The sequence below is a fragment of the Phlebotomus argentipes genome, unplaced genomic scaffold (genome assembly GCF_947086385.1).
Source record: "Phlebotomus argentipes unplaced genomic scaffold, Phlebotomus argentipes genome assembly scaffold_4, whole genome shotgun sequence".
Lineage (NCBI taxonomy): Eukaryota > Metazoa > Arthropoda > Insecta > Diptera > Psychodidae > Phlebotomus > Phlebotomus argentipes.
In genome coordinates this window covers 5,317,749-5,337,859 of record NW_026776174.1, presented here as the reverse complement: position 1 = coordinate 5,337,859, position 20,111 = coordinate 5,317,749, and the positions used below count along the sequence as shown (strand labels likewise).

Below are 20,111 nucleotides of genomic sequence, written 5' to 3'. Positions count from 1 at the left end.
TTCTTCTCTCTTTTTTACTTAAAAGAGGAGAAAATAACTTGTCATGTAACTTTTCTACATGTGTTTACATTTTGATGAATGTATATATTTTTATTGAAAAGAAATGGTGTGAAATTCTTGTATGAGTAATATTTCCTCTTTCTTTTTTTTCAGGTAAGAAAATGTTCTTTCATTCATTGTGAATATCTCGCATTGAAGGGGCGGTAAGTTGTTCTTTATCCACATTTTTCACACAGCAAATAAACATTAATAGGCTGGAGAGAATGTATATCGCTTGAATGCTTAGAACGTGTTGAATGCTGTGCGAAGGATGGGCGAGTGGGCGGTTTTTAGCCTGGAATCACACCAAAAGTCTGGACAAAATTGAGGGTTGAAGTATGAAGGTTTTCTCCAGTGGTTCTGAGCTTTGTTGGGTAGCTTTTATTTTATACGCTCACATATCCAGAGCTTTTATCGACTTGGGGTGTTGTACTCGATTAAAATGTTTTCCTCAATTGAGATGATTTGAGAGATTATAACAACCCAATTAGCAAACTCGACATGACTCTCTCTTCAACACTCATAATTATTTAATTTAGAACGAAATTTTTCATTAATTTGCATGAACGTTGCCTTTAGGAATCAAAGATATTTAAAATTTTGGCAACCCAATGACTCAAGCTTCAAGGTTTTAGCAATATTTCATTTGAATATTTATGAACATTTGTTTGTGTCTATATTGTCACACAAAATACAACACTTACATGAGTCTACTACTTACTATTACTCATTACTTACAAAAAACTCAATTGTAACGATGTCACGATATTACTTTACTTACTTACGTGGCTTGGACATCCCATTGAGGGACAAAGCCTTCTCCATTAGAGGAGATACTCGAGACAAGTTTTTTGTTTTACGGTGGCAGTTTGTCAGCTTGCCGACCAATCATAAATGGTTCTAACGTCCATCTTTATATATACACAGACAGAGCACAAGACAATTCCAGTGAAGCGTATGTTTCAGCTGAAACATTCAGCAGCAACCCATTTTGGCTGTTATAATTTGCCATTCAAAGGTAAATTTTTTGCACTCTGCTGTGTTCGAACATTTGCAAGCGGTGGGATTCGAACACACGACTGTAGCATCGAGAGTCAAACGCGTTGACCACTGAGCCACAGCCGCTCAAACACTGCTGTCACGATATTAGGAAAACTAATAAAAAATTGACAAATTGGTAAAACACTAAAATCTCATTCAATATTATATTTAATGCCATAACTTCTATACACATATTTCACTTAATATCACTACATTTTTTAATCTACTTAATTTCTTCTAAGAACAATTTATTCTTACAATTATTAATTCAAATTAAAAGATCATTTGAACGGTTTACTCAAAATCAATTTCAATGGAAGTTTTCAAGTGGTGCTGAGGAGGAAAAGAAATGCTTTAAATGCAAAAATTCAACTTTATAAAACTCATTGTCCTTCTTTCTCTTGATTGAAATTTTTTATGTTCTTATTAAAATAAATGCAGACGTACAAGTCCAAGTATTGTTAATTAAAATAAAGTTAGATATTATAGTGGGGATTTTAGGGAAAAAGTATCAGTTCTTGCTTGACTCTAACGAGTATAATATGAAGGTAGTGATGAGGAAGTCGCGTGCATTTAGCGGTGCAACTCTCATGACTATCAATTGCTTTTAACACTCGTCGTCCGTAATGGTGTAACTGCCTCGAAAATCACTCAGCGGTGTTGCGCCGTGAGTTGACGGTGTCAGCAGTGGCGCTCCTTGTAATGAAATAGCCAGAGGCAGAGTGGATGGTGCACACAAACTTGCAGCGCCCCTGCTCTCCATCACTGATCTGTAGCGAGGTGGTCGTCCGGATCTGCATATTCGAGAGGCAAAGGAAATATTTATTAGAACGTTGAGCTATTAAGGTAGAACGGAAGTGTGCTGGGTATTAAATTGGAGAAATTGGTAGAGATAACATTTCACCAGGCAGTTGGGTGCTTTCACGCCTTGAAAGTCCTCTCTCTTACCTCTGACAGTTACAGCGCAGTAGACGTATAAATGCCGCTCGAAACGTTCTATTGAAAATTGTGTAGATGATGGGATTAATAGTTGAAGACACATATCCTAACCACAGGCAAGTGTCAACAACATTTTCAGGTACGTGACAATTTGGCCAGGCGGCGAAGATGATGTTGAGGATAAAGAAGGGGGACCAACAGAGCACGAATGTGAAAAACACAACGCCAAGGACCTGTTAAAAAGCGGAAAATGGAGATATTTAAATCATATTTCACGCTTTAATCATCCATCTTATGTCTCTGAGGTTTTTGGTCTGATGATGATGATGACTTTGGCGTTTGTCTGAAGGAATTTCAGTTCAAAATGGATTCATGGCGCAATAAAGTGCGCTTTTTAATGAGACATACCTTTGTGGCTTTCTGTTCATTAGCGACAGCATTGGCAGACAAGTCATTTCTTTTATTGCGACTGCCGAATAACCTGAGTTAAGAGAGAGCATAGGAAAGTGATATGAACGCGCATTGCGATTGATATGAATAAATTGTATACCTCAGATTCCAATTAATTGCTGCAGGAGTCACGTTATTGAATTGCAATTTTAACGACCGCAACCTGCCTCGTCTCGTCTCTCGTGCTATATTTGATGGGGTTTGAGTGCTCTGATCACACATTCCGCTCCTTGTTGATCTCACAGTGGTGCTTTTAGAGCCACCATTGCTGAATCCCAGATGTGGATGCGATGTGCTAATACTGCAGAGAGAGAGAAAGAGCCAAAAATCAAGTGTCAGCCATTGAGTTATTGGGATTAATTTACTATGAGATCAATTGGAGCGTGTTCTAACTGCATTTCAATAATTTCATATCAAATTAAGAAGCGACTTCAAACTAATTTTCAGAATATTAAAGGCGAATTCTTCGATTCTTAAATTTTGTTAACAATCTACACAATAATGATAGAATAACTGCAGATACGAGTGGCGATATTTATCTTCTTCAAAGTTGTAACTACACTATTAGAGAAAAACAACCTTCAATCGTTAAAAGTGTGCAAAAATATTTTGTAAAGTCCCTAAAAGCAATCATATTAATCGTGACGTCTTGTCAAAATTGCTCAGTAATTATAAATGGCGAGGAAAAACTCACCTATTATCGCCAGTTGATATGAGGTTGTCCGATGTCCTCCAAGATAATGTTTGTTGGGAATGTGAGTGTGTTATTAAATTTTTTCCTATACAATTTGGCGTATTTGAATTATGTGTTGATGATGTTTTAATCTTTCCAATTACCGACATTGGATGATGCTGTTGACTTGTATCTGTGGCAGCTATTTGTTGATTTGATTGTGATTTGTTGGAGAAGCGTCCACCGAGTCTGCAAAAATTGTGTAAATATGAGTTGCTTGGTTTCTTTTTTCTGGTGGGGAAAATTCGCGGCTAAAGCAATTATGCGCGGACCTTCTGAAAATTTCACTTTCCGGGTGTTCAGCGGCAAAACGAGCCTTCCTTCGCAGTAATTGAACTGTGAGGGCATATGTTGTGACCATCATGAGCATAGGAATATAGAAAGCCACCAGGGAGCCGAAGACAAAGAAAGCTCTGTTATTAATGACACAGACGCGAGGTTGTGGCATAATATTCGATTCGTTCACTATTCCTGGAAAAGAAGATGGGAAAAGGATGTGGCGTAAATGGGATGTCCGTCGCTTAATTGAATCAATTTGAGTGCATTATATTTGGTGATCGTGCTGATAAGGAAGTTAATAACTCACCTAATACTGTAATAGAGCTCGAGACGAGCATCGCCATGACCCAAACTAATGCGATTTTGATGCAGGCCAATCGCTTTGTGGACCTGTGGCGGGTGCCTAATGGATTTCTGATGCCCAAATATCGGCCAAGACTTATGAAGCACATATGCAGAATACTAGCAGAACACGCAAGAACATCACATGTGACATAGATGTTGCACCATGTCACACCAAATGGCCAATAACCTGAAATAGAGTGAATAAGAGGAAATGGGAAAGTCAGTTAATTTGCCATTTAGACCACACGTCAATTCATTTAAGCAAGGAAGCACGGTGAATGTTATATTTCATGAGTCACAACTTTAATGCCATCCCTTCTGGATGAGTCCAAGTTTGTTGTGCGACTCTGGAAGTTAATTCTTTTGTTCGCACTTCTTGCATAAAATACCTTGATGGGGGTCTGTGTGTTGTATGGTCTGATGTATATTGATTTCATTGACAAATAGGAATTGGATGCGAGTTTGAAGAGAGAGCTGTGCAGCGAAATGAGGAGAATGTATCGGAGATGTATGCATATAAATAAGGCTATTTGCATAGATGGGTGAGGAGAAAAAATGCCCTTAATAGCCATTTGCATATATCCATTTAGTGTATCTCTTTCACTGGGTGTCCTTTCAGTCATAACGTCTAATATCCATATGTGATTTTGTAATAAATATATACTTTTAAAACTCCTATAAAAACTCTAATATGGCAGGGCAATATCTCATAGGACATCTCCAATATGCGTAACCACCCATAACTTGGCATTGAATCCATGCCGAAGGACTTGCTTGAGCGCTCTTAACCCATCGGATATTTAGATAGAATCGATAGATTGTCTAACCTTATTGCCAAGTCCAAAAAATGCCAGTGTTTATGAATGAGAGAAAAAAAAATTCACAACACTCGGAATGTTAATTCACAGAAGAGAGGACATAATATCGTCTGTCACTTGATATTAAAAATCTTAGGAGAACATAAACCATGCAGGAACTATTAAATTGTAAATTTATTTTTACTTCGTGAGCACGTCATAAATTCTCGAAGAGAGATGATGATTGAAATTATGTGTGGCGAATTTCTTGCGAGGGGGAGAAATGACTGAGTTTATTCGTGTGAGGAATTTTGTATTCATTAGGGCAGGGCAAAAAATATAAAGGACCCTTCATCAACATTGTGTGTGTCGTGATAATTCACAAAAATGGCAAATACACACCTTAACATAAAGAGGAGGACAATAGTCAATTTTCATTCTTAGTCATCGTCGTCGACGCAAATAGATGAAAGGTGAATATTATGTTGTGCATGTTAAATTACATAACGAAGAGTGAGACTGTTTAGGGAGGAGATTAGGAAACTAAAAGTGTGATTAAAATTGCACATTCTCTTATGTAACCCAAAAATTGACATCAAAAATAATCTCAATAAAATGTTATTGTATTCAACCTTGCTGTGCATGTTGAGAAGACGAGGTGAAAAATAAATTGAAATTATGAAAAATTGATTTCTATTGAATATTGAATATGCAAAATAATTTAATAAATAGATTAATATGCAAGAAAATGCAAAGATCTATCGACTTCTCATTGATCACGCATAATTAAATATGATTACCTAATCTCGCATGTTTGAAAGTTCTCTAAAAATCATTAATTCTTTCCGTTGTCTAAAATGCCCTGCTCTTCCCTATATTGCTATTGTTGCTTTGCTATACTTTTCCCCCCAATTGTATACTATTTTAATTGAAAATCAGACTCGTGCTTATTCTTCTTTTCAAATGAATGGTTATTTTCAAGATTTTCTTTCTCTCTTCCTCTCTTCGCGGATTGTACCTCATCCGACTGTTATTTATCTGCTCGAGGCAGTACATTAGTATTGTTCTTTGGTGGCTTTTGATAGCGTCAAAGTTTGCGAAACAAAATATAATTTAAAATGCAAAAGTGATAAGGGCACAGAGAGAGAGGAGATTGCGTGTACTTAAGTGATGTGTCATTACCGAGAAATCCAGGTATTGCTCCCAGTGGCATAACAAAGAGACTGACTAGTAGGTCGGCGATGGCCAGGGAGAGCAGAAAGTAATTGGTGACATTTTGTAATTTTCTGTCCAACGCCACGGCCAGACACACGAGGATGTTGCCCAAACCGCCGGCAAAAATGAAGATGATCACAAACAGAAAACTCCAGTCATAATTTCGGTCGAACGCGCCGAGGTGCGGCGTTGGTGGGATGCCTGTGGGCAATGTGGCGAAGTCGCTCGAGTCAAAATATTGGATGTTACCATTTGGTGTTGACTGTGTAATGGTTAAGCTTAAATAGCATTGGATAGGCTTGAGGAGCACTGAAGTGTAGTTGGAGAGATCAAAGGGTTCATTTTCAAAAAGTGAATTATTCACATTTAAATTACTACAATTCAGTATTTGGTTAACACTATTAACACATTCATTGACCATTCCACTTGTGGCATTTGTCAATAGTTGCGGCAGCAGCACTTTTAATTCAGACACTGGATTGACAACACTGTTGACGGCTATTGATGTGTTGTGGATGCAAGTGTCGATGATGTTTTGTATGCTTTCGCTCACAAATTGAGTGAGGTTCTGGCTGAAGTCGCTCTTGCATTGGTAAATAGCTTCTGTTGCTGCTGTGTCCAGTTTATTGACTGTGTCCAGTTCGCACGTGAATGGTATTGAATCGAGGACTGATTCCGCCGTATTGTTTGCACTCTCCCACAATGATGATGTGATACTGTAGATGAAGTTGGTGTGATTGTTGGGGTTGTCAAATGCCACTCGGCTTGAATCGGAACTGGCAATCTCGGGCGGTTGATATGGCAGGTGGTGAGTTGTGTTGTGGGTGGGTCGATTGAGATAGCAAGATATTTCCGGTCCCCATAATGTTGGCCAATCTAGACCTCGTGATTCACAACTGACCAACTCAACAATGTTCTGTGTTTGTAATGTGGATGGTAGATCTTTTGATGATAGCGCGCCGGCCGGGGAAAGCGAGGATGGGGCTGAAATATTATCATCTCCTGGTCCAGGACCCGTGAACATTTCAAACTCCATTTCATTATTAACATCACTTCTACCTCATTTGGGGCTTCGAACCCTTGAGTCTTGTATCTGGAAAGACAAGAAAAAGAGGGTGGATGTTGAGTTGTGAACCTCTCTTCATAGCCTTGGCGTGAGCGCCTCGTCCATTGATAATTGAAACTTGAATGAGTGTGTCTCAAAATGTGGAGATGGTTTGGCAAAATGTATGCAAATAAAAACAGTTAACGAGGGAGAGAAAGGTACAAAAACAGGGCGAAAGACGTGGTGAGGAAAATGTAAGGCTTATTACATTTTTTTCTCTTCTCCAACCATCGTTGTTTGACACATCTTTCAAACTTTATCTTATTTGGAGTTGATTTTCAATAAAAGTTGCTGTGATATTGAATGCGTGTAGTATATATTTTAGTCTTAACAAGAGATAGAGAAAAGAAATGGGGAAAGTTTACCTATAAAAGTCTATTTTTACTTGGATGTTTATCAGATAGTTGACTGGTAATGTTGGGATATCGCGGCAAGTTTGATTTTGTTTAGAGAATGAGAATAATATGCAATGCTACATGGCGAATCATGGAGGATCATGTATACAAATTCAATAGTGTTTCCACAACTTATTACTTGAACGAAATATTTCAAGGAGTGAAGTCGAGTTTATAAAATTAGATTTCCTTGATTGCACACACAGGTTAAATTTGCAGAATCAGTTAATAGGCATTAAATGATTCAATTAGGCGCATGAAGTGTTTGAAATAAAATGAAATGATTAGTGAAGAGCATAAAAGATTTAATACATTAAGCACAGCACTGCCGAGGATGACAACGTGCTTAAAGTGATTATGATTCTGTAATGATACACGCGACTACAAGGGCGACAAGTGTGCAACTCTTTCCATAAAATGTTTCTTCTTTTGTTCAAAATCAAACTTTGCGTGAATATGAGTTGGTGATTCTGGTTCTTTCGCATTTTATTTATTTATACGTATATATTGTGTGAGATAAAATTCTAAACACGAATTTTAGCACATACACAAGTGCATGCATGAATGTAATATGAGTTGTAGAATCTTACACCGCTGGTACCCAGTGTGTTGCTAGCTAAATTGCTGCGTGTTCGGTGAATAGACTATAAGAACGGGAGGTATTAAAGTTTAAAGGTTACTGCAGGGTTCTTATTATATTACAAGCAAAAGAGATGGATATGGATATTTCATGCAATCTTCTTGTTTGTTGCTGGTCAGCACTATTTTCTCTATACTATCAAGATTATGTACCCAACAAGAATACGTGTGAATTTATGGGTGACTTAAAGCAGAAAGTTCTATTGTGGGATATTTGAACAACCAGAACTAAATACTGTCGGTATTTAACGCAGAGTGTTTTGTAATGTTGGAAAATTGGATGTATTCCAATGTTCTGTAAATGCATAAAGTTGGATGTGAGTTGTGCCTTTTCAAAGACTGCAGTGTGCAAGAGAAACAGTTAAGACTGTATCGAGAGGAGGAAGAATGATAAGAGTGGAAATGGTGTACAAAAGCTGCTACCCATTAAAAGAGTGAATAGATATATTCACATAGTAATTATCCAGAGTAGATCCTTAATAATAGGAAACATATTTGCAGAGTTGCCCTTTATGGAAGAATTAATCATATTTGGTGATTTTTCTAACCATTTTCTGTTAATCTAAAACAATAATCACTATTAGCAAACCATCACACAAATAAAATGCAAATTGACGTTAATTTACTTTCCATTAATGGTTGCTATTAACTAATAACTTAAGCACAATAGAGTTTATAAATTAGCTGACATCAATTCGACGCTTACAAAGTAGCATAAAATGGCTTTTTTTCTGGAGCTGTTTTGTCTACAAATCTGAAAGGATTTGTCTGGCATTTTTTAATTCAGAGGAACAGCATTCAGGTAGTGAAAAACAAAACTTCACATTTCTAGTTTGAAATCCTTCTGTAGGTGAATGAGTCTCCATTCTCTTGTAGAACACAACGCAATATTTGCACATATTAGCAATTCCAATTATCAGATTCCGTCGTAATACCTTGCAGGCTTTATCCTTTGCTCAACATTACTCAACCACAAGGAATCCACAACTATTCACAAATTAACTACCCAAAATGTCACATGGTTTTTTCTCCTATAAATGAACCAGTTGAAATTGTGCTTTGTTTATTAATAGGTATTTTTACAAAGAGATTTTATCACAAATTCGCTATAAATATGCTCTTTAATCACCGGATTTTCTGGACTAGTCTTTAGATTATCGTGTAAAGTATTTAGTTTTGGTTCAGAGCCAAGCACTTTCTCCTGAGCACTCTATATAATCTCCGTTATGCTATGAGAAAAGGACATCTTCTATATGTACCTATGTATGTTCTCACGTACGCACCACATACGCATACATATTTCAGATTAATGACGAGTGACATCGAGTGAGGTTTGAAGTCAGCAAAAATGTCACACAATGAATGATTTATATCCAAAATTTGATATTAAATGGCAAAGGAGAAGTTCTCTCTTTTGCGGCACACTTTCAACATGTGTCTATTCGAATAAACACTGCGTTGCTAAGTAGAATTTATTATTGGAATTTCTTGATGACAAGAATTTACAAACACACCACATTCATTTGCTTATATTAAATCTTGCTCTCTCTTTATCCCAAAAGAAACACACAATTTGTCGGCAAAAGAGGTTTTTAGTCGGGAGTTTAGCCAATACAATGTACTTAGAAGAATGACGAATTGTGGGCTTTCACTACATAAGAAGTGTGTTTGTTTTCTCTCACAGTAATAAATTGATTTGCCTGTGGATTTTTCTCGCCATGTTAAATCATTGCTTAACCAGAAATCACATTTGCTTCATTAATTGGTTGAACATGAATTCTGGTGTGCAGATTTGTTGTTTTAGTGGTAATTTGAGAATAATCTGTCTAGTACTGGTTGTGTTTTAATGTTGTTTTGCGTTTTCTTCAATTACAAATCGTCATTTCTTGCGGTTAAAAAGCGGGACTCATTAAAAAATGTAATAAGTATTCCAAGTGCTTTTGGTTTGAAGAATTCGAAGCCATAACTCAAACTCGTATTCTGATAACTTTCGCTTTGAAATTGCTGGAAAAGCTATTTCCTCTTTTATGCAATGGATATGCAAATTTTAGTGACTTTTCGTGGAAAAAAAAGCATTGCAACTCTCGCTCGGCAGCAATTTGGTCAGAGAAGAAGCCAGAGGAATCATGTCATCACCAAATTGGCCAATATATTGAGTTGAGAGTGCAACAGTTGTTCGATATATCAGACTTATTACTGGATATGATGTCGACAAATTGACTAGGGATTTCAGGGAATTACAGTTCTGTGGAATAAATGAAGATATGCGAAGATGTGCGTATGTGTATTTTACAGTAGTGAAATACTTGATGTTCAACCGAAAATGTCGAGACAAAACCATCTGTTATTTATTTTTATTGAAAATATTTACTCTAGAGAATGAAAACGCTTCACGTTTCCATATTATTTGCTCCATAATGATATGTACAAGAATATATTATAAGACCTCTAGAAGAAAAGAATATGGTAATGAAATTAAATTCATCTTCATCATATTTAGAGACGACTCGTAGTCTCTGGGTTATTTTTTTGTAGTAAATTCAATTAGGCTTGTCTGCATTTACAAGCGAAATGTAAGTTAAGGTATATGTGTTGAATAATAAATGAATATTTGGGGCAGAAGAATCATTATGTTTAATGAAGGTTAGTTAATTTTACATAAAGGCAAGCAAAGGGCAACAGTGAAATTGATTTCCTCCAGACGTACGGGATATTACTCAAGAATAGGGACGCCTAATGGAATTTTTTAATGAGTAGGAAAATAAATGAGTAGAATTTCTCAATTTCCACAAATCTTTTATGCACGCACTTCCTTCTGTTTGGATAAATCTTTCACTGTTAACTATCGCGAGATTTTTTTTTCAGCATAACTGTGGCATGACATTAATGAAACCATAAATACTTCATCAATTATAAATATGTAAGATAATAATGTTCATAACAAAAATCCATTTACTGTGTGTAAAAATAGTTCAATAGGTATACAGAATGGGGAAAAAAGTGATGAAGATGCTCTTGTACATCATAAGGAGAGATATAGTCTGTCTGTCTGCACATTATGTCTATCCTCAAAAAATTTCAGACTTGTTTAAATGTTTGGTCATTTTCAGCACGTCTTCGTCGACACGTAATTTTGAATGGAATCCGCGTGAAGTGCCTTAGACTAGATTGTATGTGCAGAGGCACAATAGATTTTTCTTTTTAATTGTGCCAAATGAAATATTATAGAGTTCCTTTTTTCTCACTTGCGTGAATGAGTGTCAATGGACGTGTTTCATCAAGCATTAAAGTCTGGGTTTTTGACTGACAAATCATCGAGTAAATAATTGACAAACTCCGTAATTGATGACACACACGCATTTACGTTATCTTCATTTGTACTTTGGTTCCTGCAAAAGCTTCTGGTTATGATTTATGACACTTGAGAATTGGTAAAAAAAAAAATTGTCTGTCTATAAATAGTCGAGTGTGCTTGGAGCGGCATGAGGGAGGTTTTTTGTGAACGGACTTTTTGAAAATTACGATATTTATTCTGATATTGCTGGGTTGTTTTTGGTCGTGTGTGGTTTTCCAAACAAGAAAAAAGTGTCCTCTACATTTTGTTTGTCTCTATATTGAGACTTTCAAAGGCTTTTCCGACACTCTTGCCTCAACTGATGTGTGATTGAAATGTACAAAATGTAAATTCATGACCGCGTGTTCACTGTACAAGTTACGCACAAGTTAATCTTGATAATCTCTAAATGCTTATACTAGGCATTGGATAGTGGATGGTTGAAAGCAAGAAGAGATAAGATTGTGTGTGTGTGTGTTTCAGCACTAAAGAAGGAGGAATGAAAATGTTTTGGGGGTTGGTTTCTGGGTGATATTTTAGGATTTATGTTTCAGAAGGAATGAACTGTTATTTTGTTTGTGTGCTCTATATATTCTCCAACTCACTTTCGGCAAAAGAATTTTCACTCTCGTTTTATGTGACTTTTCCCAAAGTCTATCAATTCAATTTAATGAACACACTTTTGATATCTCGCGCTCAAAGTCTCTCTTTTCTATATTCTTTTTATCGAATTGCACACAAATTCCTTTTTTGGCCTTTTCCCTCTGCTTTATTTTGCACTGTTACATCCAGTTTAAGTGTTTCTCTTCACATTCCTAAGTCAGATTGTTAACACCGAGAGAAAATTTAATTTAGTTTCACCTCTTCCTTGAAAAATGGAGGTGAAAATATGCTTCTCACGGGCGTAAGAGTGTCACACGCGTTGCACACACGGTGTTAAATTCACAAAGTACTTGTATAATTGAGAATGTTCCGCGCGTTGGTGCGATACTGACGAATTCGAATTGACGACTGACTTGAGAGATTTCTCAAAGCTCGCGATGAGGTGATGTGAAGCATTTGTCTCCGCCAAGTGGACGGAGGCTGAATACACATGAGCAGAAGGAGTATGCGCGCCAATACAAGAGCACAGAGAAGCAAATTTACTCTTTTGCCTCGTCAACAGTGCAAAAATATGCCTAGAAAATTAAATTCATACATTTTAGCCTAGAATCTAATTTTGCAATTGCGATACAAAGTTGTTAACTGTGTTTTGTGGCCCTTAGGAAATTATTTGGCACATTGATTTAATTCCTTTATTGTTGGAATTGGATATTTAAGGACAATATTATTTTTCCTGAAGCGTGCACTCAATTTCCTGCTATTGCCGAAAAAAGGCATGAAGAATTAATAGGGCGATAAGGAAAATTCATTGCGGATCGCATTAATTTTTAAAATTGCCCTAATCATCCGTGGAAAATGATGAATTTTGCCAGGCAATGTCTAATTAATGAGATTAAGCGTGGAGGTGAGCGATAGAAAAGAATATAGCACACAGCAATTAATTACTTTCTGAGCGATAATACTTTGTAAACGTCTTCACCTATTGGATGACTCTCCATCATACCGCACTTTGGCTGTTACGTTCGTGTGGAGCAACAAATTCTTATTATTATGTGACAGAAGCTCACAATGTAAAAGATGAAAAGAAAAACGTGACTTGGTAAAAATTTTTAAGAGACACACACACACACACACATAAAGAGAATGTCTGGGGCTATTATTCATTTGTCGATTTTATGGAAAATATGCCTGAAAGTCAATTTTCTGTGGAAGACACATTTTCCACGAGGGAGAGAATATTACTTGTATTCTCCATTGTATTTCCATTTCAAAGTGTTTTCAAATTTCCATTATTAACACAATTTATATCAATTAGAATGCCAATGTGTACATGACAGGTATCAAACAACGAGTGACGGCATTAATGGTTGAGATGTAAGAATTGTATCTGCACATTTTTGAAAACAAAAGGACGCTGTCGGCATTTCAGCGCAGATGATGAAGTGGCGTCAATGCACTCCGCAATGTGGGAGGAAATTGCGAAATTCTGTCTTTGTCATTTTTCGGAGAGAGTTTCCAGGTGAAAGATACTAAAAAGAGGCGATAAAAATGTGAATGTCAAAGATAGATCAGCCGCTATGGATTAAAACAATGTTTTAATGTGATATTGCAATATTGTGCACAAAATATGTATCATGTTGTAAAGAAAATATTTGTCGCTTCATCTAAAGTAACCTGCCTTTCTCTATGTGAGCTTTCGCCACGGAATGTCATTTTTTGCACCTTTAAACGTTAGCAAAGTGACGTGAATGCTTTTACATTTATTCGCTCACTTTCTTCACTGAGAAAATTGAGGAAAAGAGAAAAAAAAAGTGGAGAAAAAGTCTTTTGGGTATATTTAAACGAATATATAAAAAGAAAACAGATCAAATCATCAATGTTTATCTTGGACATGTGTCCAAATGAGACTCTTTGTTTACCAGCCTTTCTATTTGTTTCTATTCTTGTGTGTATATGTGTTTTCTTTTCAAGTTTAATACATAAAAAAAACCCTAATATTTTTAGGAATTCAATAATACGCGATTCGAGTTTTGGGCCCTGAGGCCTCGGATATGGCGCTTCGTAAGAAATATGACGAGGGGTTTCCCTTGTTCCCCAAATTGCACTGTGAGGAAAAAGTCAGACGGAAATAAAATTGATGTAGATATTAAGGGAAAATTGTTAGAGGTATGAATTCAAAGATGCGAAATGCTGAAACTTCAGATATGTTCACATACAAATCACATTGGCCAACAAAGAGAATTTGTGTAGTGATAACTTCTGAGTCGCATAATTCTTCGCATAGCCAAAAGCTGTGAATGTTTTGCAAAACGTTGAATCTGGAAAATCATATTACAATTATTGCAAACTCAACACGACAAATTGTGTTAATGTTAGTTGGAAAACTATTTCCTCATAAGTTGTGTTGTCTATCACACGTAAATGTAATTAGCTTTTATTACACATTATTCACGTTCCTAAAATACACATCTGTTCAATTATGGTAAAAGTATAATTACTTTCTTATATGGCTGTATCTACTTTTAATTACAGTTTTACAATATTTTCAAGATTAATCACTGAAATTAGAACACAAATCACATTCTTTATGTATCGAGTGAGAGGATGAAGATTTCTTAATTGGGAAATGGTATAACTAGACACTATACTGCTGTGGAGAGTATAATTTGTGCATACTTTTATAAAGTTTTTGGTGTAATTCAAGAAAACACTTCAAGACTCTCATGAATTTATTGTGTGCCTCAAAGGCTTCTGTGAGGAATTCGTGCTCCAAATTTCTCTCGCGATTCTCACCCTTTCCTCGCCGTCAAACTTCAACATAGCTCAATGCCAAAACTTTGGACAGGAGGTGAAATTTATTTGACAATTCGTGAGATTTGTCAGATGTACAATTTCGTGAATATTTTATTATGTAGAAAATGACGATATTATTGCATCTTTGAAGAATTTCATGAACCACTTTATCGACATGAAAGCGCTCGGTGACTTTTCATAGACAAACAATTCACTGGAACTCTGCGTTTAGAAGCTCTTCTCTGGGCTATTGAGGCTTTTTTTGCCAATGTCGCGCTTCATGGAAGAACGGCAACTGCTTGACCTTCTCTTTTGTACATAATCATTATAAGCTTGGCACCTATCATATTGATGAAATTTTATAGTTTTTCTTACATTATCATGCTCAATTATAAGTTATATCTTTAGCGTAGCAAAAAATAACACGTAAAATTTATTTCGTGCCTCATTTTTATTCAAATTGGAAATTTCAGTGCTACATTGCTTTTGGTTCTGGATATAATTTTTGGTATATATGTATTAATTAGTGTGAGTGGGAACTTTTATTCAATTACACATATTTACTTGTATATTCATTTCAATTAATTAAATTGTAGAAGCAGTATTTTCCCTATAAACAGTATGCAATGCAATTTCACAGTATTTCCTTTTAATATAGAAAAATAAACTTGATATTGTAGAGATGATAAATATAAAAACAACCACCAGTTTCTGCATTATTTGTCCAACGGTGTTCTAGGGAACACATATTGTCCTATTTTGTCTTCACTTCATGTACAAATATACATTTAATGAGCTGCGGAAAAAGATGTTCACGTTCACGTGTTTCTATGCGATAGAATGCTCGGAAATATTTGCCTATCACGTCTCACAAATGTCGTGCGAAATCGTACATTTTGTCTTTCGCTTTCTATAAAAACCTTATGATTATTTTTACGCACTGAAGAGTTTGGTTAAGGGGTGACCTAAGGTGTCCTTCAAAGAGACAGCTTTTTAATTAGTTCATTAGTATTTTCGTTTTCGGTCATTAAGTAGCTAATTAGAAAATTCTTGAGTATATAGCAAAACATTTCTGAATACATCTTGCAAACGCGTGAATCAGTGAGGGAAATGTATTGGCTTTATAATTTAAATCATTAGCTAAATATTTTTCTTGAACTAATAAACGATTATGACTGAATAGAAGTGGCGCTGACCAGAGTTGTGTAATAATTTACATCCTTTTTATACATTATTGTTATATATGACTAGGTAGGTATATAAATTATATAGCAATTAAATGGTGAATCTGTGAGAAAATGTAAATAAAAGAAGGGAAGTCTTTTTTCCTCTGTTTACATTTTATCTTAATTTCCTTGATGAGCAATTTGTATGCTAGTATTTTCATCATTTTCATATACCCTTATCCTATATAGTCATGAAATATTTATGTTGGTTTTTTTTTTGCTTTTCACCCATTTGAGAAAAGAGGAGAGAATGAAATAATGCGAATGATTTTCCGAAATATTACGCATGAATTCCATTCGTTATACACTTTACCGGAATCTATTTTTCAATGTCAGCAAAAATTTCTTTTGTACACAATTCCGAACGCATGTTTAACGGGAGAGTGAAAAGAAAATGTTCTACACATAATGGACAGATGTTCTTATGGGGTATTATATTTAAGGGTCTGAGGGATCAAAGCGCGCGCGGTAATATTTCAGAATGTTCTCCATCTGGAAATCCATGATTTTAATTATGTGACTTTATCTTTAATTATATAGTCCAGTGAGATACCTAAAAGTATATTTTATTTGTAGGATTTCCATGGCATCACTGTGGATATCATTTAATAAAGTCCCAAGTTGCCGAGCGCAGAACTTCTTTGATCTGAGGGGATGGAAAAGAGGGGGTTTTGTGTTTTTGGGGCAAAATTCCGCCAGTAAATATTCATGTGTATAGGTACAAACGTGAAAATTGCCATATAATCTCACTATGACGCCCGTATAGAAACCCAGGGATTGTCCATTGGTATGATAAAACCCTCGTGTTTTGTATCCTCTCTCGCTCTCAATGATACTGCGTGTGTCACTGTATTGGGACAAAGTGGTAAATAAGTGGGAATTTATGTTTTAAATTCATTTCCTAGTCAACTCAACTGGGAGGCTTCGGTGTTTAGCTTTTTACACTCTCTCAAATTAAGTATTCGTTTGACAAAGATGCTGCTGAAATGGGTTTTAGTGCGATTCACCCTGGATTATGGCTGTTGAAGACATTTATTTCCTAGATAGAGACAAACTGTGCTCATTCACACGACTTTATATAAACAAGAGGCGCAGTGTTGAAAAGGATTTTTCATTATATAGTGCTATGTATAAAATACTTCGCTTGGATTTGCTCTTCTTTCAATTTTCTCTCGTGGTTTTTCATATTTTTCAGTTTGTGTTAATTACTTTTTCCCCCTTTTCCTGTCAATGACCGCATTTTCTTCATAAAGAATTAGGATTAATTGTCAATTGCACAAAGTGCGATTATTTAAGCACCAGCACACATGAAAGATTATGGGAGATGCGAAATTTATTAGATAACTTCAGTTTGCAGGAACACCAGCTGCATATGACAGCCTTCTCAATAGATTTGAGTTTCATAATACCTTCCTTATCACCCGATTAAGTGACAAAGTGATTGTCAGTAAGACATTATGTTGTGTGCATGTTCAATCCGGATATATTTATCATCCTTGAACAAAATCCATCAACTAAAAGGTCCTTGCAGTTTGTGGCAGAATGCCGTAATATTCAGTTTCCGATAACTTGTTGGAAAATAAAACAATTAGAAGCGATTTGTGCATTTGAATCTCTTCGGAGCATTATCATACTTATTTTCTATCTATTTGTAGGTAAATTGCTCGCTTAACACTATTTATACCATGAGTGCGAAAAGACATACAATCAGCATTAACTGACAACTTTTCATTGTCATTCAAAGTCAATTTCTATTTACAAATCTCTCTGGGAATGCGTTAATTTGACAGTATAAAAGTGAACGATTTGTAGTGTTTTTACACGAAAATATCCTCTTCGTGCGTTTAACTCACACAAACTTGACTGATTAAGTGATTGACTGAAGGAAGCACGAAAGAAGTGTTTTTTTTTAATCTTTGAAAAGAACAAATGAGTTTTGTCTTATGAAAGTTGATTTGTAGAAACTTTTGTTGAAGTTCTGAGCGTTCCATGAAAGTGCATAGAATTGGATTGTAGCGCAAAAATTGAATTCGTATTTAAAAGTTTCTTCACAATCTCACTTTTCTGAGATCTGTGGATTTTTTTTCAATTAAAAGATGTATCTTTTATTGAAAGTTGAAACAGAATTGCAATTGTGCTCGAGCATTTTTGGATTTTTTGTACGAAGATTGTAGATTTAAATAGTTATAATAAACATTAAGGCAATTTTTGAATACTATCTCTGCTTATCACCTTGTGGACACTTTGGTTCGAATTTCATTGTCATTAGGTGTGTAATAATAATTAAGATAAATAGTGAAATATTACGCTCCGACCCTTTGAATTGTCCATCTAGAAACACTCAAAAATTCGAGGAATAAATAAAAATGATTTGCAGTGGAAAATCTAGTGTTAAGGGAAGGAAAAAACCATGTCTAATTGCTCTTTATTGTTTTTCCTTTGCAGCACACCGGAACAATGCCCTTCTGTTGTGTCTCTCCTTGCGGAATCTTACAATCCCCATGTGCGCTATGGTGCGGCAATGGCCCTTGGAATTGCTTGTGCTGGAACTGGATTGAGGGAGGCAATTGCTCTGCTGGAGCCGATGGTTAAATTTGATCCGGTTAACTTTGTGCGCCAAGGCGCTCTGGTGAGTGTATTATATCTATTAAAAATGGTTCTGTTTGCTGTGCAGCAGATTGTGAATTGTGTCTTCTTTTCATTCTGTAGATTGCTTCAGCCATGATTTTGATTCAACACACTGATCAAACGTGCCCCAAGACGAGCTTCTTCCGTCAACTCTACGCGGAGGTGATAACGAACAAGCACGAGGATGTGATGGCAAAGTACGGCGCCATCCTAGCCCAGGGAATCATCGATGCCGGCGGCCGGAATGTTACGGTGAGCCTGCAATCGCGCACGGGACACACGAATCTGCAGGCCGTTGTGGGGATGCTGGTGTTCACCAATTACTGGTATTGGTTCCCGCTGGCGCACTGTCTTTCGCTGGCCTTTAGCCCCACGTGCTTGATTGCCCTGAACTCGGACTTGAAGGTGGGTTTTTCGGTCACTGTCTCAGCCGCACAGTCTTAATGAGCAATTTGTCCCCAATATAGATGCCCAAATTGGAGTTGAAGTCTGCGGCGCGTCCCTCGTTGTACGCCTATCCGGCACCGCTGGAGGAGAAGAAGGCGGAGGAGCGAGAGAAGGTGGCCACCGCTGTGCTGTCAATTGCAGCGCGACAGAAGCGCCGTGAGACGGCAGATAAGAAAGATGACGAGAAGATGGAGGTGGACGAGGATGTCCTGGCGGCCGGCAAGGATGAGGAGAAAGTGACGAAAATGGAGGAGGACAAACCGGCGAAGGAGGAAAAAGCCAAGGAGGAGAAGAAGGAGAAGCAGGATAAGAAATCCTCAGCATCATCCGGTAATGGTTGATTTATTAAAGGGACACTCCTCTCTGTATGTGCGCCCTGTTTCTTTTAAAAAAAAGCCTCTCTTGTGTGTTGTTTTATTTATTCTCACTGTTGTTTCTCCGTGTGTTTACAGGGGCACCTTCTGCCAAGAAGGACGATTCAGCGGAAACGGAGTCGAAGGAGAAGGAGAAGGAGGCAACACGTGAAAAGAAGGAAGCTGAACCCAATTTCGAAATACTGCAAAATCCAGCGAGGATTCTTCGTCAGCAATTGAAGGTTTCCCATCCATATATGATTTTTATCTTGGAAAAAGTTTTCTTAGTTGAGGCAAAATATTAAGTTTTATTTTATTGCAAGCCATAATGGCTCGAGAGACATCATCAATACGTGTCTTATCACAGATTTTGGGATAAATTGTGCTTGAATTCTGGCAAAGCATGTATTTTTGCTGTTGCAAATGCTTGGAAATTCATGCACATCACATAGTGCTGAACTGACCTTTTGGGCCAAAAGCCACAAATCTCAGCCAGTAAATTTTCCAACTTCCCTTTTCCACAAATGACAAAATTTTGTGGTGTGTCAAGAATCACTGGCTCTTAAGAATGGTTGCTTAATTAATTTAGTTCATTCACTGTATTTTAATTAAATTAGAGGATTTTAGAGAGTTTCTGTCAAATGTACTGACGATTGTGAGAGACTTCAATAGAAAATCACATGCACAAATGAAGTTTTGAAATGAGAATATCTGAAATGCGTTTATGTCAAAACTTCTCACCACTCTCAA

At 36.5% G+C, this 20,111-nt stretch overlaps 2 protein-coding genes across 2 annotated transcripts in view; one reads left to right on the top strand and one right to left on the bottom strand.

Annotated features, from left to right (window-relative positions):
* The window catches only part of LOC132258146 (26S proteasome non-ATPase regulatory subunit 1), a 59,310-nt gene that overhangs the window by 37,946 nt on the left and 1,253 nt on the right, over window positions 1–20,111 (top strand). Inside the window, exons 9-12 of the mRNA XM_059755277.1 lie at window positions 18,379–18,562; window positions 18,643–18,966; window positions 19,029–19,338; window positions 19,461–19,603. Coding sequence (XP_059611260.1) covers window positions 18,379–18,562; window positions 18,643–18,966; window positions 19,029–19,338; window positions 19,461–19,603 — 961 coding nt within the window. The remainder of the gene's footprint in view (window positions 1–18,378; window positions 18,563–18,642; window positions 18,967–19,028; window positions 19,339–19,460; window positions 19,604–20,111) is intronic.
* On the bottom strand, window positions 1,233–12,271 carry LOC132257464 (D(2) dopamine receptor A). Its single transcript, XM_059754375.1, has 9 exons — window positions 11,917–12,271; window positions 5,806–6,931; window positions 3,789–4,013; window positions 3,475–3,673; window positions 3,164–3,391; window positions 2,570–2,770; window positions 2,428–2,500; window positions 2,029–2,252; window positions 1,233–1,874 (listed from the first exon to the last, which is right to left on the bottom strand). The coding sequence occupies exons 2-9, from the start codon at window positions 6,872–6,874 to the stop codon at window positions 1,688–1,690; spliced, it is 2,406 nt and encodes an 801-aa protein (XP_059610358.1). The 5' UTR covers window positions 6,875–6,931; window positions 11,917–12,271; the 3' UTR covers window positions 1,233–1,687.